The 22,656-nt window shown below is 32.6% G+C and overlaps 1 protein-coding gene across 5 annotated transcripts in view; it reads right to left on the reverse strand.

Moving 5' to 3' along the window:
• Positions 1–22,656, reverse strand: part of DACH1 (dachshund family transcription factor 1) — a 484,950-nt gene that overhangs the window by 19,905 nt on the left and 442,389 nt on the right. For all 5 annotated transcript variants that reach the window (XM_058437972.1, XM_032151001.2, XM_058437970.1 and 2 more), the window contains 3 exons: positions 21,342–21,489; positions 17,894–18,037; positions 17,331–17,399 (listed from right to left, as the gene is read on the reverse strand). In XM_058437972.1, coding sequence (XP_058293955.1) covers positions 17,331–17,399; positions 17,894–18,037; positions 21,342–21,489 — 361 coding nt within the window. The remainder of the gene's footprint in view (positions 1–17,330; positions 17,400–17,893; positions 18,038–21,341; positions 21,490–22,656) is intronic.

Raw genomic sequence — 22,656 nt, forward strand, 5'->3', positions numbered from 1 at the left:
TCCTTTCTAACTCCCACGAAAAAAAAGCTGCATTATGTTCTATCCATTTCTAAAAATTATTAGGTCATTCATTTCATATAAGGATAATGTAACATGTTACAAAATGTTTTAACTCATAGCTATTTGAACATACTTTGCTTCTCAATGTTGCCTTGGTTGCTCTTATTACTGTCTTTTCTTTGTGGAAGGATGAAGTGGGGAGTGGCTTGACTCAATTCTCAGAGTAATAAAATCAAGATTATGCAAAGAGATTCTATATTTTCAATATAAGAGATTTTTGTCAGCTTCAATTATGTCCAAAGTTGTGTCTCTCATCTGGACTTCACATTCCAATGCCTGCTTCATATCTCCGGAGGTGCTTACTCTACAATTCTATCTAAATGGCACATTGTCACATCACACCCCATATTAGTAAGCTAAACTCATCATCATCTACATTAGCCTGGATCTCTTTCCCAGATTATCAACTTCAAACACAGCCATTTGGCTTTTGCATTTTCTTAGTACTACAATTTGACTTACCCCTTATATTTCTTACTCTCTATATATACGAATGCCAAAAGATGAACCCTCATTACCTCTTTTCTGAATGAATTACCTTTTTTATTTCTTTATTCTCACCTATATGAATACCTTTTATGTAATGTGTATATTATTTAGAATTTACTATATTGATTTCAGAATTTAAAAAAAAACAGGAGAGGCCAGATTTTAACTTTAATAAAGATTATTTGTGAATCTGTCCAATTCCATACGGAGAAACAATCATATATATTTATTTCCTGTTTGCAAAAATTTTGCAAAATATGTTAATAATATGGCTTCTCAAAAGATCTAGACTTACATATCTTGACTTAAATAAATCTTCATCAATCAGCCAGTTGGAATGTACTCTGACAGTTGCCTGTACTCTGAAAGCAATTTATATACATTTCAGAAGTACTGGGTTAAAGTGGATACTTTATTAAATGAGAATTCTAGACCTTTTACATTTCTTAGGGAAAAAAAATCAAAATTTCTAAAGTTTTAGATTTTACCTATTAGATTAATTTTAGGCTTAGATGCATGCTTCCAATATTGTGTGAGATCTTACAACCAACAAAGCTCAAAATGAGTTCTACTAGAAAAATTTGAAACTATGACTACCTAAATATTGTATAGAGTATATTGGCTTTTAAATACCGAGACACGCATACACGTGATATAGTTATATTTTGATTCATTAAAATTGTTTCTGTTTCATATAACAAAATCTAATGCATAAGTATTTCATACCTTTACATAAATAAAACCTGACCTAAAATTCCTACCACACTGAACAACATCTTAATATCTACAGCTATATTAAAAACAATTAACTAAATATGTATTTTATTAGTATTATTTGTTTCTGTATATCCCACTAGATTATAAGTGAATTAGAAAGGATATGTCTTTTTGTTTGTTTGTTTTTTGTTTTTGTTTTTGTTTTTGGCCCTGCACTTAAGTGTATAAGCATTTGTTAAAGTGAATTGGCTGCTACAGATAAATTCAACAAGAGTTACGGACAATAGTTTGCCAAAGTTCATTCCATGAAATATTATTACTTTTAATTCAATAAAAAGGTTTTATGTCAGATACTTTTAGGAAATGCTAGTTCAATAAGTCAAATATGCTTAACTTTTAATGTAGTACTTTAATGCAGGATCTTGGTGTCTTTAAAATACTAAACATGGACTTTGAAAATTCAAGGGGATATGTATTAAAAACAAAGAGCTATTTTAAAATTTTGTCCGTTTAAACTGTTCATAAGATGATTCTCAGAGTAGTATATTGATAGCAGTCTGGAAGCCATACTGGAAGAATGTGTTCATCCATATTTTTTCCATTCTATACTGCAGTGAAGATTTTATAACAGTTGTAGTGTTTCAGGAAGAGAGAAAATGGTTGAAAATTATTTGAGTGAAAGAGATGAGAAGAGCAATTCTGAGGTTTCATTATAACTTAAATTCATGATTTTGAAACATCCAGAACTTTCTTCGTGGGTTATCTTTATATTTTGTATTTATTAGCTAAGCCATATGAAAGTATAGACCTTCAGATAGTGGTATACAAAGCGAGATGAGAAAAGCTAAGTAGAGAAGAAATTAAAACTGAAATTAAGCCCAAAGAAGAGAGAAAGAATCTAGCGTTTTATATTTATATTTTTCACATTGCTAACTCATTTTATTCATAAATCATAAATCCTGCCAATACTGAAAAACAAGATTTATTATTTTCAAGTCTGTCGTAAATCTAAAGTATCATTAGTCACCTAATACTGCTAAAATTATACATATATTTTTTCATGTTAAAGCACTGCAAGTGTTAAAATATAAAAGTCTGCAGATTTGTAATGCATCATAAAATTTCACCTTTTTGTTGACTATGCATTTTTACCGTTAGGAAAATCATTGGAAAGGTTTTTGCATTTTTTGTGTTTTATAAAATAACATGCAAAGGAACCACTAGGCTATGAGAATTCACAGCCCTTCTATGTGCATTGTTGGGTTTAAATAAATGTCTATGTTCTAATTTTCTCACAAAGAAAAGAATCATACATAAAAACACTGTTCAAATCAAGGCAACCAAGAACTGCATTTGAGATCCAAGTAGGCAATTACCTACCAAACTAAATATTTACACATTAGTTTAGAAAATCAGTTATTATATGGCTTACCAGAAACAGAAAACAAAAATCTAGTTATACTGAAAAAACTTAAGTATATAAACGTTCTAGAAAATTCACCACATCTTTTTCTGTGTTGATTTATAACCACTCGAGCATTAATTTCATAACATTTTCACTGTGTAGATAAATGTTATCAGTGTTTTTGGAATTAGTCAGTTGAGACTCTTGCGGTGAATGTGAAATTACGAGATGAGGAAATGTAGAAACTAAGCTAAATAGTATTCCCAGCTCTTGATCAAAATGAGATTTGTTCTATTGTTTAACATGACAGCTCATATTCTTCAGTGTATTTACATGTTTTCTGGATGGATGATTGGGTGGTGTTGATGCCCCATCCTGTGCCCTTGATTTGGGCTTGACAAGGTTGTCTTGTCGGGAGCCAGTGAAGAGGTTTCTGTCTAGTTTGAAACCAAACCAGTCAAAGCATTAGGGCTACTTGCCTTCATTTGTTATATTAGTGGGTGTAAAAAGGAGCAATAAGTCACTGGTTGAATTTGGCCTGTATTTTAAAATTTCATTACAAGATTACAATAAAATATCTATGAATAATGAAACAATATGGAGAAAAAGCTTATTCTAGTCCCATTTGACTCCACTGCTGGTAACCCTTGAAAAGTAAGTGCAAATATGTTACAAACCTCAATGGGGTCTCCTCCAGCAAAGATATGAAGAATTACAAGAAATGTATTCCAAAGGATAAACAGTAAACATGTGACTTTATTCCATTAACATATTTTTCTCTTATCTGTTACATTTACTTCACTATTTTCTGTAATTGAGACTTTGACATATTAACCAGGCTAGATCCTGAACTCTTAGGGAAATACAAGCCTATTAGCTATTACCTTATATAATTAATCAACCCTTTAAATTAAAGCATCGTCTGCAATTTCTTTAAATGTTCTTCCTTCAAATCATTTAAGAAGAATAATTAGAATCTACATAATAAAAATATTGGGCATTTTTATCCTTTGCAATATTTACACTACTTAAGTGCCTAACACAATGGAGTTAATCTGAATGGCATAAATGTAAAAGAAGATGTAGGAAGATGGCCCTCAAAATATTATCTCAAAAGTAAGTCTGAAATCAAAGCAGTTAGGAGAAGTCATTGCATTCATTCAAAAGAGCTTTGGGAGCTTTCTCCTTTATTTATGACGGAACTGCTATTTTCAAATCTGTTTATGCTGTATTACAATTGTTTTTTATTCAGAGGTTTCAAAAAGTCTCTCTTACTATTATCAGAGAACATAAATAAGCCCGCATCTTATTCAGGCTTCTACAGTGCTTTTAAGAATGTGCAACTTTGCATATAAATATGTATTTGGAGTTCCTTTAGAGAACAAATATGGTACTACCGGGCTTATGGTCCCACTGGGGTTGGCTGGCACTCATTACTATCTATTGGGTTTAGAAGAGGAAAGCGCTTTCCATTCTTGCTATCTTACATCAAATCCTTTCTCATTAGTGAAATTTCTCTCCAAATCATATCCTTTAATTATGAAGAAGGCCCAGGTTGTGAAATTGTATATAACTTCTATGGAGAAATTTGGTAAGGACAGTCAAAAGACAATGATACTTTGGAACAAGAGAGGCCTAAAACTATATTAACCAGTATAAACCACTAAGAAAATAAAGACATCAAAATTATTAATATAATATTGTTTTACCATAGAAATCAAATAATTAGTTCTTAATTCTGTTAAGATGACTTCATAAGCCTTATGAACTAAATGTAAATGTAAAACCAGGGTATGAAATCAAAGTTAAACACAGCACATCTGAATATGTATGGAAATAATTTATGGTCTAAAATCTCCCCATCCAGCACTCTTTCTCCCAGGGAGAAATAAATAAAGAATGAGAGTCAGATCCAATAATTTGTAGCCATCATTCATCGTTTTATAGGTGTAATTAGTAAGCTTAAATGGAACTATGTTTGGAGATTTACTATCTCTGGAGTGTGATTATATATGAATTAGAAGAGTCTGCAGTTACTCCACACTATATGAAAATACAAATCATATTAGGAGAAATTTGCCAAATATAATAGAAAAATTAAGACACTCTAACACTTCCATCTTAAATTTGAGCCAACAATAACTAGTTTATTTTTTATTCCGAAAGAGATAAATAATTATATATAATATGTAGCTGCAAATAAAACTCCTTGTGCTATATTGTTTTAATTGATGTAACTATTGAAATTCACACCGTGTCATAAATTTTTTAAATGCTCTGGAAAATCTGGTGAATATTTATTTCATTTTCCAGCTCAATCATGCCTCAAAGAATAGCTATGTATCACATACAGGAAAAAAAAAAATCATTGACCTATGAGAATGCAAGATACGCTTAATTTTTACCAAAAATAAATACAATTTCAACTACTATTACATTAAATTTGTGCATAATTGTAAAAATAGCAAAGTCTTTTCAACACTTGGCCTCTACCGGCTACTGTTCTAACTTCTTTACATGTATTAATTCATTTAATCTTCATAACAATTCCACGAATAAAATGTTACTATCATCTTTGTTTTACAGATTAGGAACCCAAAACATCAAACAGTGTAATTTACACACTTAGTATTATACTTAGTATTATACAGTTAACAGCAGCATGGGAATTCAAACCCAAGAATTCTAGATCTAGAATCTATCTATCTACACACACACACACACACACACACACAAACCATGAATACATATGCATGTGTGTGCATGTGTTTGTGTGTCTATACTCAGTGAACAAAGTAGATGTCTTTGCCATTTTGACAGAATAAAAGTATCAGTGTTAGAACAGGACTTAGCAGTTAAAGTGAGTTACCAAGGTCACAACATTAATGAATGATGTATTGACACTAGACTATTACTCTCAGTTCAGCACTCTCTCTTAGCACTAAACTGTATTAATGTTAATTTTAATCATTTTAAAACCAGTTATTTAAATACATTATCGATATTAGTAAAATAAAATCTGTATTGGCATTTATTGTGTAACTAATTTATTAATTATCCCTGTAAACTAGTGAATTTATTTTAGAGAAAACTAAACTTTGTTTTATTTTAGAGAAAACATCTTGAGAAAAATGCAAGCTAATGAAAATGCCTTTTTACTAAAGATGAATCCTACAGGAAACTCAAAGTCAATTTAATTGATTTTATCACATTACTAAACTTTACATAGAAAGACTATATATTTGCATTTTGAATCTTAATCCTCATAAATTTATGCCACCCTCATTATCTACTTTAACATTTAGTCACTCACAGCCACTTCATAAATTCTCACGACATAAAAAGATTGCTGTCATGTAGGAAGCAAGGCGTATGGAGACAAAGGAACTCAAAGATTCTGGATTCACAGTTTGATTCCAAGTGACTTACATCTATGTGCCTCAGTTTCCTCAAATATAAAATGGGTTTACTGTGAAGATCAATACAAATAATGCCTGTAAAAAGTTGTGTAAACCTTACATTGCTTTGGAAGTATTAGATGTTCTTTTTTGGTAATATCCTGAAACACTGCTGTGTCAAAAACAATTCCATTAAGAGATAACAATATCCTTTCCCTTACGTCTTTTTAACTTCCAGGCTCTCTCCTCCCATTCCTCCTCAGTTCCCTTTAATGTATACTATTTGGCACTTGATGAGATTTTGGATTTCATCCCTTCCAAGGCACGTCTCTTGGTTTTCATTACGATCTCTTAGTTTGTGAGAGGAGAAAGTCCTGCTGCAATTCTTTAGCAGACAGATTTAGAATAAAGTTAGAACTGTGTAGTTTCTGCCAGGGAACACTGTCAGTCAATATAGCACTTGTTAATAATAACAAATGGATTTTTACAGACTAATTTCTTTTAACCAGCTAAAATATTTTCAACCAATGAACCATTTCCCAAACAATTAAACATTCTGATTTTTCTCATATGGATGAGAAAAATACCCATACCCTCTAATTGCCCAGTATTTCAGCCATAAAAATAACATTGTCATTAAAAAAAATGAGCTGGTCTTTATAAATCTTATTTTAAAAACTAAATTGCTGTATGTATTTGCCATATGATTTGCCATCTTTAAGAAAGTGAAATTGAACTTTCTTTTAAAGTGTTGCTGTTGTTAAAATGATACTGAATGCAAAATATGTTTGTTTTTCAGCTGTTGTAAGACTAAAGATATTTTTTGAATACTTCAATTATAAAACATTTAAAACATACAAACTAGTGCAATTTTTATTTTAATGAAGATGAGAAGTTCATTAAAGAAGATAAATATTTCATTAGATCTTAAATAAAACAAAGAGATTTTTTGGCTTCTCTCAGCACAAAATTCCTTTGAAAGATTAATTAATACATGCAAATTATGCAAATTAGACCCATGCAAATATTTTATGAAGACAATTAAGGGAACCATTAATTACTGCTTTTTTTGCTTCAGTGAGATTCATTCATTTAATTTTAATTTCACTTTAACTGTTTTGATGTATAATCTTGCAGCTAAGAACTTTATCTTTCTTAGCGGGTCACTTAAACTTATAAATTTCATCAAGTGAGCACACAGAAATCTGTAAAGATATTCTCAAGACTATGTTTAGTATCAAGAGAAATTTCTGACACAATGCACTCCCAGAAACAGGGAAACTGGAAGGGAATGTGAGCTCATTCTTGGACAAGGTTCAACTACTGGAAAAGCAATTAATTTGCTTTGGCTATGCTAATATAGGGGAATTAGAAAGTGTGACACAAGACAAATAGAAATAATTAGTTCTCCAAAATGATGTTCTCATTAATATGGTTCGAACAGTAGAAATAAAAAAACATTATTGTGGCATGTGTGCATTCTGTCCCTAACCATGGGAGGTGGAATAATGCACTATAAGCATTTTTATATTTATAGTTTAAATGATTACTTTTTTTCTAAAAAAGAATTTATATCAAAGAGTTTATATGCCTAGAATGTCTAAACATATACTTGCTATCAGAATTTAATAACACACTTTCCATAACCATGCATTTGTATACCAATTTTTTATTTTGCTCATGCAAATCTGTATTGTAACGAACAGACTTAAAATGGGGGTTCTTTTTCTGTTACTTAAATATTTTCAGATCACTTTTATGACTCTTGAAGTATATAACATTTCTCAGAAAAAAAATTAATTATATTTATGCTCCATCTTAAAGAAGCCGCTGTGTTTCTTAAAGTTTCTCTAAGATGGCTAGGATATCCTTACCATGGAGGATGAATAGAAAAAGAGGAAGCAGGCTTTGTGAATATGAAATATTAGAGTTAGTTGTTATCTATATTACTAAATGATAACCTTCTTCAGCTTTTGTAGTCATTATATACATTTTTTGTTGTGATGATGTTTGGTGAACAAGTTAATTGGATAACTTGCTCCACTGAACCATCATTTTTTTCACTTGATAAGAAAGGTTAAAAAAACTCAAATCAAAAACTTATAAATATATTTTTCGTAAATCTGAAGATAATACTATACTGTATAAAAATTCTTAAAAATTAACGTATTGACTATAATGAAAAAGCAACTTCCTAGTTATTTGGCATTCATAGTAGTAAAAAGTATCATCAGTACAAATATATATATGTGAAATTTAAATGCAGCTGATTTTTCTACCTCTGTCTGATACTCTCCTCAGCCCCGCAGCTAATTGTTGTTACTATAGTACCATAAAAAGATGTAAGTGGACATATATTATCATTGATATTTGCTGAGCTTTTTAATATTATTTAAAAACAGATGTTAAAATTAAATTTTTTTCTTACGAAGGTAATCTTATTTCATTCTTTCTTAAATTTCTAAATTCTCCAAGCTTATTTTGCATGTTTATACTGATGACCGCAGAGATGTGTCACAACTTTTAAATTAGGATCACCTGTGAATTTCACCGATACACTGTTTAAGCACTCTTCCATGCTACTAATTATGATGTTAAATCAAAATGGATCTAGCATTGATCTTTAGGGTCCCCTGCTAATATCTTTCCCAGTTTCCATATATCACTATTTTTGACTATTGGTCTTCCAGACACTATTTAAGCCCAACCACAAACATGTTTATAAGCAAGCCAACTTAATTTATTTTTTCAACTTTATTTATGCTAACAAGACATTTATATTTCCTGTTAATAACGCTCTGTTTCAATACTTAATGGCAATTTAGTTGCACGATGTCTACTCCCCTCTCTAAACTTCCACTTTCAATCCATCATCCTTGATATTCCCAGATTAAAGTAACTTATCTCCCGAACTCACATAGTGCCAACCCCCTATTACATTATTTTTACTAGAAAAAAATGATGCCAGGCCGGGTGCGGTAGCTCACGCCTGTAATCATATCACTTTGGGAGGACGAGGCAAGTGGATCGCTTGGGCTCAGGAGTTCGAGATCAGCCTGAGCAACATGGCAAAAAATACAAAAAATTTTTGTATTTTTGTCTACAAAAAATACAAAAATTAGCTGGGCTTTGTGGCACACAACGCCTGTGGTCCCAAATACTCAGGATGCTGAGGTGGGAGGATTGCTGGAGCCTGGAAAGTTGACGCTGCAGTGAGCTGTGATTGTACCACTGCACTCCAGCCTGGGTGACAGAGCAGCACCCTGTCTCAAAAAAAAAAAAAGACGACAAATATATTACAAACTAAGCTCAATCATTATGCCTAAATTTTCTCTGCCTGATTGACATAACATCACAAAACTTCATGAAATGTCCCAACACAGACATATAATAACAATGCTTTCTTTTTCATAAGAACCAGTTTAGAAAACTAGCTCTATGAAAATAATATATTTAAATATTTTTACATAGTAAATAATTATGATGAGTTACATTCTATTACTATTTTGAGTGGCTTCATACTTAACAATGCCTACTATGTCTATATCACGTATAGTTTAATTTACATAAGAAGCAATTTCCCACAAAAACCCGCAAGAGGCCTTCAGCATTTGGAGTTCAAGCATATCCACTTACATTAAAAAACAATATTACTTTTTAAAATATATTTTTAAAAGAACAAAATATTTATGCTGAAATAAAAAAATTATTCTAAAATTTTATAAAATGTTAAAATTTATGAGTATCTCTAAAACTTTCTGTTTAATATTAATAACTGATTGTCTAGTTAAATGAGTAATTAACAGTGTCCTATAATAACTATAGAACAAGAGTCTGTTTATTGGTTACTGCCTACAATCAATATCACGTTTTGTTCAATTTAATCAGTGACATCTTAAATTGATTAGCTATATAGAAATGCTGCCAAACACCAGAAACCAGTGCCAAGGGACTGGAAGCAAATTTATTGTTTTGTTTTGTTCATAATAACATAATTCTAATATTTATATTTTAAGATAGAGAAAAATGGTTTAAGGTAATACCCATGGTGATTATTTATTTCTAAATGACTAATCAAGTCAATATGTGGTGCAGGCAGCCCCGAAAACAGTTTTAGTCCTGATTTGTTTGTTTGTTGTGTTTCTAAGAAACCTCTCCTTCTCCCCCACATCCACCTTTTTAATCTAAATAAAGACACTTTTAAATATGGAAAATGTGGTTAGGTAACTTTAAAAAGTTCTTGGACATTTCCACAAACACTTTACTATGGGAATAATTCGACATTGTATTATAAACACAGGTCGATTTCCCGAAAAGGGAAAAGTAAATTACATATTAAAAGTAATAATAGCTTCAGTGTTTACCAATTGCCAGGACCTGTAGTAAATATGTTGTAATAATAAAATTTAATATTAACATCTAAAACTTAACTGTATACAAACTATTGCCCAGCATGTGCTAAGTGCTTTACATGGATTATTTTATTTAATCTTCACAATGACCTTTTGAGGTTAAGCTATTGCTAAAGGGGTGGGGGAAACAATGGGGCAGAGATTTCAGTCTAGACCTGATTTCTAGCATTTCTTAACTATTAGCTTCCATAGAAGTGCCTAAGGAACCCCCACTCCCACACTGATCTTGAAAGTCATATTAAAAATTGAAATCTGCATTAACAATTATATGACAATCAAACTTGAACAATACTTTCATAAAGATCTTAAAAGTGGTAAGTATAAGTAAGATACAATTTAGTGCTGTTAAAGTATGAAAGTCTTGGGATACCATTTAACAACTTCTATTCAAATGCATACTTCAAAAGAAACAAAGGGACTTAACAAATGTCATATATTAAATCAAATTTGGATCTGTCGCTGACATTGTAAATTTATCATAAATTCATTACATGCTAAGTTGTAGATTTTTTTTCTCTAAATATGATTACTGTCTTAATTTTTTCACTGTCACTTTATTTTCTTTGCTTAGAGTGGGGTTTCCCCCAGTGTATCTGGAAGTGTCTATAAACATAATATAAGCACAATGGCTGATAAAAAAGTAAAAAGCAGGAAAGGAAGCATTTTTTCAATTGTATAGCATTCGTTGGCAGTACACTGTTTTGGACTTTTTAAGTCATTAAGAGGCAACAAGCTAACTATCTAAAATGAGTGATGTGGTTGGGAGTGGTTATCTTATAAAAGGGACATGTAAGCCTGGGTAAAACGTTTTGGTGGAAGCAAAAAGGACTTTGAAGTCATAAATCTCGATTCAATGCCAGCAACCCAGAAACCCCATTAACTAGTAGTGTGACTGTGAGAAAGTTAATTAGTCATTCTGATCTTAGGTGATCTTGCCTTTAAATTAGAATACACAGGAAAGGCTCAATACATTTCAGTTCCCAATCCACCTAACTATTTTAATGAGTAAATACTTCCACTTACTATTAACATACCTGTCTAAATGAAAGAAAATGTATTACTAGGAAATTCATTGAGTGACAGCATATTTGATTTTTTTTAAAAAAAAGCTTGCTCAAAGATGTAAATTCCCATCATAAGAATGACACAAAATATGATTCTTTGGAGCTATAAGTTAACAAAACAAATAACAACAACAATAATAATATATTGTAAAAGAGCAAGAAGGGAATAATTTAACAACCCTAATCTAAAAGCAACCAGGAAGAACAAGATGTGGAAAGCAACTGGACTTACAGTCCTAGCTCCAATAAACTCTTAGTGTGACTTTTAGCAAGTCATCCAACCTCACTAAGCCCCCTCTTTTGCACAATAAGGAGATTTAATTTATCTTAAAGTCCTTTCCCAATGTTAAAACAGTTACATAAAACTGTGCTTGGCATATCATCAATGTTGAATAAATATTTGTTGAAAAAATGAATAATTTTAAAATTCAGCATGTATCTTCAAATATTTAGCAAACAGAAAGAAGATATTTTTACATTAGAAAAAAGATTTTTAACGTGAAGGCAAGTCTTTTATGTCTTTTTATTGGAAGAATATTTGGTTTTCTATGATCTAAGATCAGTCAAAAAAGAATAAAAAGCCAAACAGTTTTGATTATGGTCATTGGATGTAAATAAAAGAGTTGTACTTTCAAGTGAAGTCAAGATTTTGCAAGCACAACTTGCAGATATTCTAAGATGTCAGAGGAACTATGGTCTATATCGCCATTGGTTTTAACAATTATTTTTCTTGGTTTAAAAAAACATGTTTTTACTTAAAAAGTGAAAGCAAAAAACTACTAGTTTGAAAATGAACTTTTTGTTATCGTGGTAAGTTAAATATCAATTTAAAATGGAAAATTGGATCTAAGTATTTACAGAATCCAAATCTTAGGTCAAATGCGAAAAGAAGAAAATAAAGTTAAAAATGCAAACGAAGAATAAACACATCCTGTTAATTCAGCTATTGCATATAAACATTAATTCTGGGTTTCTTTCTTTCCTTTTTTTCTTTTTTTTTTTTTTTTTTTTTGAGACAGAGTCTCGCACTGTTGCCCGGGCTGGAGTGCAGTGGTGCAACCTTGGCTCACTGCAACCTCTGCCTCAAAGGTTCAAGTGATTCTCCTGCCTCAGCCTCCCGAGTAGCTGGCATTACATACACTTGCCACCACGCCTGGCTAATTTCTTATATTTTTAGTGGACATGGGATTTCATTATGTTGGCCAGGCTGGTCTCAAACTCCTGACCTTGTGATCCGCTCTACTCAGTCTCCCAAAGTGCTGGGATTACAGGTGTAAGCCACCGTGCCTGGTCTAATTCTGGGTTTCTTAGGCCATCCATTTTTCCCTCTCATCAGTCTCTTCAACCAAAGTCTGAGAAATGTCAGAACACTAAGGATCTTCATATCCACAAGATCTAACATAAGTCCTAATTCATCGATGGCTGATTCATTCCTTCAGGGAATACACAGCAGGCACCACTATGTGCCAAACACTCTCTCAGACAATAGGAACAGGACAGTGAACAAAACACGCATGGTTTATGCTCTGCCCCAGCTACCATAGAGAGAAGAAGAAGGCATTGAACAAGGAACTGCATGTACAGCATGTTCCTGTGGAGAAATGGAAGGTGTAGTAAGAACCTCTAAGAGGCAGAACTAGTCCCAGGGGGCAGGGAGTTGCCACAGCAGGAGAGTGAGAGAGAGAAGTGTTCCTTGAGTTAATATTTCCAAGCTGGGACTTAAGAGGTGGTTAAGTAAAGGCAAAGAAGAAGAAAAAATGTCTCCAGTAGGTGGGGAAAGAAGTGAAACAACAACAAAAACTTCCAGTATGATGGGGGCACAGAGGTTGAAGGGAAAGAGTCGTGACTGGGCATAGAGGATGAGGGAGTGAGGGAGGGAAATGTCATGCTCCACTCTGCCCTCATTACATATTAATGACAATATTGGATTGGATGGATGAGGGTGCCATAGGGAAGGAACACTGGAGAGAGGCAGGCTTGGGGAGAGGGAAGAGGATACATACGGTTTTGTGCACTGAACTTTTAGGTCTCTGTGAGTCGACCAAATAAAAAGTTGGATATTATTATCTGGAGCTCTTAAGAGATGTCTGAGTGGATTGGAAAAATGTCTATAAATTTTCTAAATACGTAAGTTAAAGAAACTATGGGGCCAGGCGCAGTGGCTCACGCTTGTAATCCCAACATTTTGGGAGGCCAAGCTGGGTGGATCACAACGTCAAGAGTTCGAGACCAGCCTGGCCAACATAATGACACACCGTCTCTACTAAAAACACCACCGGGCATGGTGGTGCAAGCCTGTAGTCCCAGCTACTCAGGAGGCTGAGGCAGGAGAATCGCTTGAACCCAGGAGGTAGAGGTTATGGTGAACCGAGACGGTGCCACTACACTCCAGCCTGGGCAACAGAGTGAGACTCTGTCTCAAAAAGAAAAGAAAAGAAAAAAAAAAAAGAAAGACACTATGAAAGTAGATGCTGTTGCCTAAGGGAAAGAATAAAATAAGATGACAACTTAGCTGAAGAAAGCCATCATGTTATAGATTTGGCTACATAAAATGTACGTGTATGTGCATATATATGTGTAGGGGCCAAAGGGGTTTTGAGGGATATTTACTGACTAGCCCAAAAAACTGCTCGATGATTGTTTTTATGAACTCTGTCTACTTTATATATTCAAAAGATCTTAGAGAAATTCTTGAGTAGGGTAAATTTTTCAAAGTCCAACACAAATCATGCCATATAAATCTGTATGACATAAAGCATAAGAGAGTTAATGGCCATATATTTCAGGTCCTGGAAGAAGTTTTTTTAAAATTTTTGAATGTCTGTTCTGTACTTATAGCATTTTTACAATTCATGAATTCCTAGTTATTTGAAAATCAGCAATGAAGAATTTATCCTGCGTACAATGAGCTGATTTACCTTATTAAGAAAATGCAAGTAAATTATTTAGGGCTTCTTTCTTCAGAAATACTTTCTAAACTACTTTCTTGATTCCTCTTGTCCACCTCTGTGGTTTTATAGAAATGGTGATACAAAATGCCAAATGAGGCAATATTTAGTCTACCCAGAGGTGCATATTGAGGGGTAATTACTTAGCACTCAAGCAGTAAGTATTTAAGTGCCCAACTTCTAGGTGACTAACTCTTGGGCCAAGTGTGGCATTTATTTATTGCCAGAAATGTTAAAAATACATGAGAAGCTTAAAAAACCTGTGGGCTTATTTTGTCTTTCCCAATAAATTGAGTTTACTTTGGAATAGAAAATAATTTCAGTTATGGTTGGATTGGGAGCAAGAAATAATACAAAGAATGTCATAACACCTGGGCTTGGGGACAGTTGGAGAGAGAAAGTGATGTTTGTGAGAGGCTGTGTGTGTGTCATTCTTGAATTGTGAAGCAGCAGGTGCTCATGGCTCCCAAAATGCACGACATAGGCCGTTTCACAAATTAGTAATGAGTTCTGGTTTTTTCTTTTTTGCCTTTCCCTTTCTTGTCCTTAGACAACATTTAACTAAATACAGTATTCTTTCTTTGATTGCTTTTGTTCACAGTTAATTGTATTCTGTTTGGTGGCTTCCAAATGTATGAATTTTGTCTGAGGTTAGAAAAAAATTTCAAAGGGCTAATAAAGCTTATTGAATAGGGTGTTAGAACAGCAAATATGATCTCTTTGCTCTGTTATGTTAAGAGTCTTGAAATAGTTTGATTGCTGGTAAAATACCTTTTAGCAACTAACAGCTAGAAACAGATTCATTGACAGTGTTTTTCTTATTACAATTTGGGAAAAGTCATATTATCTGGCAAGTATAATGAATAGTATGTTTTATTAAAAAACAACTACACATTTTGACCAGTACAACAATGGACAGGCTGAATGAATAAACAGAGTATTTTCTATTACAATTAAAGGCAAAAATAATTCCATAAAATGTGTATCTGGTTTTAAATGACTACGTATAATTGTTGTACAAGTGTTTTGTTTCCCTAATCATTAAGTTGTTGGTGCGTAGGTTTACTGTATTCCTCCACTGGTAAGATTCTGGATACTAAAAGGAAGGCAATTTGTGATTAAAACTTTTCTTCAGAATAAGTCAACCACAACAATGGAAACTGAAAGTTGTCAACATTTCAGCCTCATACAGCAAGACTTTACCTATATTAAAATGTATGTTTGAACATATGTAAATTTGACAAATTCAAACAAAAATAACCATAGCCTTATTAACAACCAACATGTTGTTAACGGGTGGCATACATATTATATCAACCATACAAAAATGTTTAATCACTTCTTAATATGAACAATGAAACTCTCATTTATATGCAGGACGATATTGTCTCTAATTTTTTCTAGATTGAGTTCCGACCACCTTGAGGCTCCTGTGTATACCAGATGATTTATACGTCACACTTATCTATGGGCTCATGTGCTTTCTGAGACCACTTTGACATTATGCATGAATAGCCCCTGCATGTACATATTGGTGCTGATATTTGCATTTGTCTTATTGGTGCTATTGTCCCTGATAAAGAGGACTGGTTTTTCATTAACAGTAATTTTTAACATGTGTCTGTAAGTTTTATAAGATGCAAGATGATTCTTTTAATTTTCATAACCATATACATACAAACACATACACAATATAATTGTGCTGAAATCCATAGTACTCTAAAAATTCAGATCTTTTTCTCCATCTACAACAGCATTAATCTTGTATATCCAAGATGTCTTATAATAACATATGATTCAAACCTTAGGATTTACAAATTAATTAGCATGGCCTCAGGTAAAATAAATATAGGCAAAAAAAAATCCATTCTTTCCTCAAAAATGTTTCTTCAAGTTTGTGATTGTTACTTCTTGCATGTATGATAGTTTACAAAAATATATTTCCTTTATACTAAGCCAAGAATGACATATTTGGAGCTGATTAAGTAACACAATGTCATATAATATCCTAAAAATGATTGAGTTTAAAATGCAGAATAAAAGCAATTGGGAGGATTATGGCAGTTAATCATTTTAGGCATCCTTTTGAAGAATCACCTTCATTTTAAATAGAAAACAAATGCTCTTGTTACTGTTTAGTATTCATGTTGTTAGGTTGAATTTGTCGTCTAGAATAGATGTTTGCCTATAAATGCTACCTTCTGGTTTTATTCTTTTCTAATAGTACGATCATGACAATATACATATTTAGCTCTTCTGAGCATTTAATACAACTCCCTTTGGTATTCTATATATGATTTTACTCAGCAGATTTGTGTTATTAAAGTGTATATAATGGCATACAGAACATTTGGAATCCACATAGGAACTAAACAATCTTATTTATTGTTAACATTCAACTAGTCTATTTTGCATGTACCTTGCAGTAACTGTCATAAAAATGAGTAGTTAGACATTTTTAAATTGTAAGAACTACCTATTTGATTAACCACAGATTTTATTTATGTAGCACAGAACTTATAAACCCTTCCTGCATTAGACTGGGCTTCAAACATTCAATAAAGCACATTTACTGTGTCCAAGATTAAATCATACATTGTTTAAAATTAATTATTCCTTTTAATTGCATTGTATAAACAGAGATGACCTGTTAATTTAAAGAAAATCTATCAGCACAGAATGAATTCACTCATATAAACAAGCAAGATGAACTTGACCTTGTTTGAACTTGTTTTGATGTGGCCCAGATGGTAGGCTACATGCTTGAATAGCAGGCTAAAGCTGAGGAAAAACTCATATAGCAGGATCTAGATTTATAGCCTTCTGCAAATTCCTACCTTGTATTGTCCTTTCAGCATCTGTTCTGCCGCCACTGCGGTCAGCCTCTATCTCTGGGGTCAGAGAGTCTAAAAGCACAGAAAGGTAAGAATGACACATATTTCATTTGATTCCTATTGTCCTTTGGAAAAAAAGAGCAACCTGTTACTTTGGTGCTGAATTAAAATTACATAAATCTTTGTCATCTTTTAAAGGTTGAACAAAAACTATAACCATAAGAATTTTCGGAAGATTTGAACAGTAAGCAACACAACATTGTTCATAAAAGAGGATAGGGGTTCGGAAATTATCAAATTAATATTTTATTGTTTCGGTAGAAGAAAATCTGGTTAAAAAGAGAAGCAATGCAAGTCCCAGACGCTGGAGTTCAGTAAAAAACAGTGGAAGCACCTATAAAATAAGGCATTTTCCCCAACACATTCTTCCCACCCTGCTTTCAGCTTCAAGTATAGCTGAATGAATCACAAGATATAGAAACATACAAAACTACAAACACATGCCTAAACTGTCCTTTAAGCATTAAAAATGACAGTTATTCATGCAATAATATACACCCTCTTACCATTTAAGACCCTGAGACTATCTGTTGAAGCTGCCTGTTTTAGCGTCTGTTCTGCTTGTTCACGCCGTTTCGTCTCAAACTCAAGTGCTTCCTGCAATTTTCTCTTTGCCTTCTTCTCCTTCTTTAGCCTCTTTTGAACTATGGCTAAAAAACAGTGTATGCATATTATTATTTTTTTTTTAATTTTCGTAATGCTGCTAATTTACAAATGGTCTATGTGTTTTATATTATTCATTTTGTTTTCCTGCTGGACTGAGTCTACCTATAAAAAGAAAGTTCCAAAAATCTCCACCTTTACCTAAAATAATTCCCAGTAAAATAATAAGAAAGCCAATTTTTATTTTAGCCTAGAACTATTACATTACAAGAATGGCTTTAATTGCCATATGTAAAGATAAATTTAATAGGAAACTAATTTTAGTAAATGTTTGTATTCACTGATAAAGGAAGCTTGATTAAATGAATTTTGTGGCTTAGTTCTCTGTCCTTGAATCACAATAGTGCAGAGTCATTTGGATAGTGCGAACCCTTATAAGCATGCCTCCTTCCTATTTCCTTATAGGGCATCAATTTTGAGCAGCAAATGGAGCATCTCCCCTAAAAACGCTTTGGAAAGCAATGTTAGACCAACTCAGTTTTTAATCATTTCTATCTTAAAATTTTAGGAAATGCAATAAATATTTTTTGTACATTAGAAAAAACACTCTTAATTATTGTTAATGTATAGAACAGAAATGTTTTTGTTTGGATTAAGTTATGATGATTTCCTGAGAATATTTTTCTCACAGCAAATTTACAATACGATGATATATTTTAAGAAAATTATTCTACTTTCACTGCAGAAATCTGAGGCAGTATGAAACCCCATTGCTAATAATAATATGCTACTGGTAACAATAATGAGCCTTTTATATTTAAAAATATAAATAATACAAAAAGTTGATTATGAAACATTTTTCTCCAACTGGACAATTTAAACATTTGTATATGATACATACTCGATAAATAATAACTAATGTTCTTTACAAAATGTATATCAACTATGTTTCCTGGAGGATAATTGTTTTAACTTTTACTACATATATATGTATACATATGGTAACTACTCAGCATATGGGAATATGCATTTTTCTTTAAAATTGTCTTTGTTGATGGTTGATAAACATTGTAGGTATCAATGTGACAGACTCAGTAGGAGAAAATGCTTCTCTTAGTCTTGAAGACTAATCATTCCATATTTACTGTTTGATTTCTTACTACAGATTAAAGAACAGCAACATTTTTAAAGCAGAATAGTTAATCAAAATATAAAATAATAATGGTTCAAGTAAATATTTTAGTTTTAATTTCTAATTTCCACATAATCCTGTTTTTATTATTATTAACATATATATATTTTTTTCTTTTTTTCTTTTTGAGACAGAGTCTCACTCTGTTGCCCAGCCCAGGCTGGAGTGCAGTGGTGCAATCTCGGCTCACTGCAAGCTCCGCCTCCCAGGTTCACGCCATTCTCCTGCCTCAGCCTCCCAAGTAGCTGGGACTACAGGTACCCGCCACCACACCCGGCTAACTTTTTGTATTTTTTAGTAGTGACGCAGTTTCACCTTGTTAGCCAGGATGGTCTCAATCTCCTGACCTCGTGATCCACCCGTTTCGCCCTCCCAAAGTGCTGGGATTACAAGCATGAGCCACCGCGTCCGGCCTATTATTAATATTTTTAAGATGGAAGCTCACTTACATGTCAGGTGTATTGTTGCTGTACCATATATTTTTAAAAATCTGCTTTGTATCAAAATGTACACTGGCTATGGTGTTATACGAAAAGAAATTGAAACTGATTTTAAATAAATGTTAATTTCCCTTATTTAATGGTGTGCAAATCATATGCTTATCTTAACAAAATTACCTGCCTACTGTTTCCCTTTCCAAAAATGATTATTTATGAGTCTCTTTGAAAAGAAACAGTAACTTCTGAAATATTTACTTGGATTGTACACTTGTGTGGCTCTAAAGGCTTAATACCCTGCACTTTGCCATTGACAGCTCACAGTTTCCTCCTACATGACTGAACCAAATGGGATCGCCATTTTCTCTCTTCAGGGTAATACACTGCTTCAATAGGCACATTCATAATAGATAAGTATTGATAGTTATTGCCTTGAATTTACTGTTCATAATTAATTAAATGGGAACTTTACAGTGTGATCTGTGAATGTTTTGCCCTCTAATGGTTAACGAAAGAAAACAGAAGGTAAATCCTCCCAAAAGGTTGGAACCAATAAAATTCTGAAGGTCTCTCCAGTAACCAAAGGGTTACTTTAGGAATCCCTGGGCCTGCTTTTAAGTTCTGTAAAAAAGGACTAAACAAAATTAAGTGAGAACAAAATAAAAACATGGCTGTCTCATGGAAGATGGTTCCATAGATTGAGCTCTTTGACCCAACTTCTTTATTCACTTGGAATACAGCCATTATCAATGTTTACCTTGTTTTGATTATTTAAATACCTGAATCTATGTGAAGCCACATTATTTAGAACTGTGCTATATATCTGGGATGACAGCGTCCCAAATTGACCAACTTCCAGGAATACGCTAGCTGTTGCTTCGTAATAGCTAATAAAACAACCTGGTAAATCCTGCTAGTTTAAAGGCAAAACAGAAACAACTATTTTTAAATGACCATGTCAAACATATAAAAGAAAATAATGTGGAGCATTTATATTGGATATATATTAAATGCATAGTTGAAGCAAAGAGGCAGTTGATTGTAGACAAAATAATCTTCAAATTCATACATAAAATAAACATGCAAATATAAATGACCTTCAAAATTATCTATAGATGCACTGTACAGTGTGACAAAAGAAGCAGTTCACAGATAAATAATAACATTATTTTATCCAATAAGAATTTATATCAGTTTCTACTCTGTGTACTTGACCTTGTTGGATGAAAATGAGGCCTTCAGAAAGAAAATTATACATTTAACTTTGGCCATTTGCTCAGATATTCATCCATTTTCAATTTCAGTTGATAAATATCTTAGTAAACCTGCTTCGCTTGAATAATCAGTATTTTCTATTTTAGCTTTATGAGTTTAACTCAAGTTTTTCAAAGGGCAATTGTGAATTAACATAAAATTTTTCTTCATGGCTATCATTAGAGTTTATTCTTATCTTAAAGAACATGAATTTTTAAACTCAACAGTCAATAAAAGTTCTATAATTAATGATGTAATGGACGGATTTCAGTTTCTTGAGGTAGGAACAGAAAACATGTACTTTGGAAATTAAGAAATATAATGAGCCTAGGATTCAAATTCTGCTCTGAACTTTAGCTACCGTTAAATTAACAAAAATACTACAATTTCAAAATAAATCACCATCATAGTATTAATATGTTTAGTATTTTCTGTAAATATTAAACTTATCTGGAAATTTGGAAATACCTCTATTCTTTTGTTCCATAGCCAACTGTTTCTCAAGTGTTTCCCTTAGTTCTCTTTCCCTTAAAAAATCCATCTTCAGCTCAGTTTTTTCCAGTTGGACCTGTTTCTCTTGAGCTCTGGCATTATCTATGGCAACTTTCAAGAGCCCCTGTACAAAGAAGATATTTGGAATGGTAATATTTTAATACAAAGCAAATTTCGTTCATTACTTAAAAGCATTTTAATAGCGAAGAACCCACTGATCAAATGATCTAATTCTTTTGCATTCACTCTGCACTCACTAGAACAAATACTATAACTAAAGCATAAAACTCCTAAGTCTAATTAAACTATTTTCGGAAGACAAATATTTATGGCATGCAGGTTTAATTGCTTCTAATTAGAATATCTAGATCCAAAGCTAAGTAGATATTCTAATTAGAACATCTAGATCAAAGCTAAATAAGGGCAGCACATAAGCGTGTCTAAAAAATAAGAACTGAGAAGGAAATTAGGCTGAAACTCCTCCGCAAGTAATTATCTGACATGGTTTATGCAACCTTCCAGGATTCTGGCAGTGCTCACCTTTCTCCTCAGAGCTCATTCTCCCACTCCCTACCATGAGCACATAGCCACAATGGTCTGTCTCCTTTTGGTTCCTCAATGCAACAATTTGTTTCTGCCCCCACGGACTTTGCTCTTTCTGTTCCCTTCCTGAATGCTTTTCCTCCAGATCTTTGCATGGCTCACACCCTCATTTCATTTCATCTTTGCTCAAAGTCACCATTCAAGAGAGGCCTTCTCTTACTACCCTGTCTCCAAATGTATCTTATTACTCCCTCCCTAAAATTCTTCATAGAATGTATCATTATGTGGTATTGACATATTTGTTTACATATTATTTGTTTACTGGTTTATGTTATGTCTTCTCTATTAAAATGTAAGCTCTCTGGGGCAGAGGCATGTTCTCTCATTCAGGACTATGCCCCCAGGGCCCAGAAAGTGTCTACTATATACTAGATTTTAAAATTTCACAAATAGCAATTATAGTACTGCTACATTTTTCTTGAGATACATAATATATTTAAGGGATCTAAAACTTGGTTTAGTAAACATAGTAATTTAAAAGAACATATGGAGAAAGCAAAGTTTATTCATACAACTAATGGTGGATATATAAATATATATATATTTTTGACATACTGTATGCTTTTAAATATTAGCAGTATTTTAAGGTTTTTGAAAACTAGATATGGAAATATGTTAAACATATAAAAAGCATTCTCTGTTTTCTCTCCTAAGATACTTTGAAATAGTTACTAGTAAAAATCAGAGC

The sequence above is a fragment of the Hylobates moloch genome, unplaced genomic scaffold, assembly GCF_009828535.3.
Source record: "Hylobates moloch isolate HMO894 unplaced genomic scaffold, HMol_V3 SCAFFOLD_4, whole genome shotgun sequence".
Classification (NCBI taxonomy): Eukaryota; Metazoa; Chordata; class Mammalia; order Primates; family Hylobatidae; genus Hylobates; species Hylobates moloch.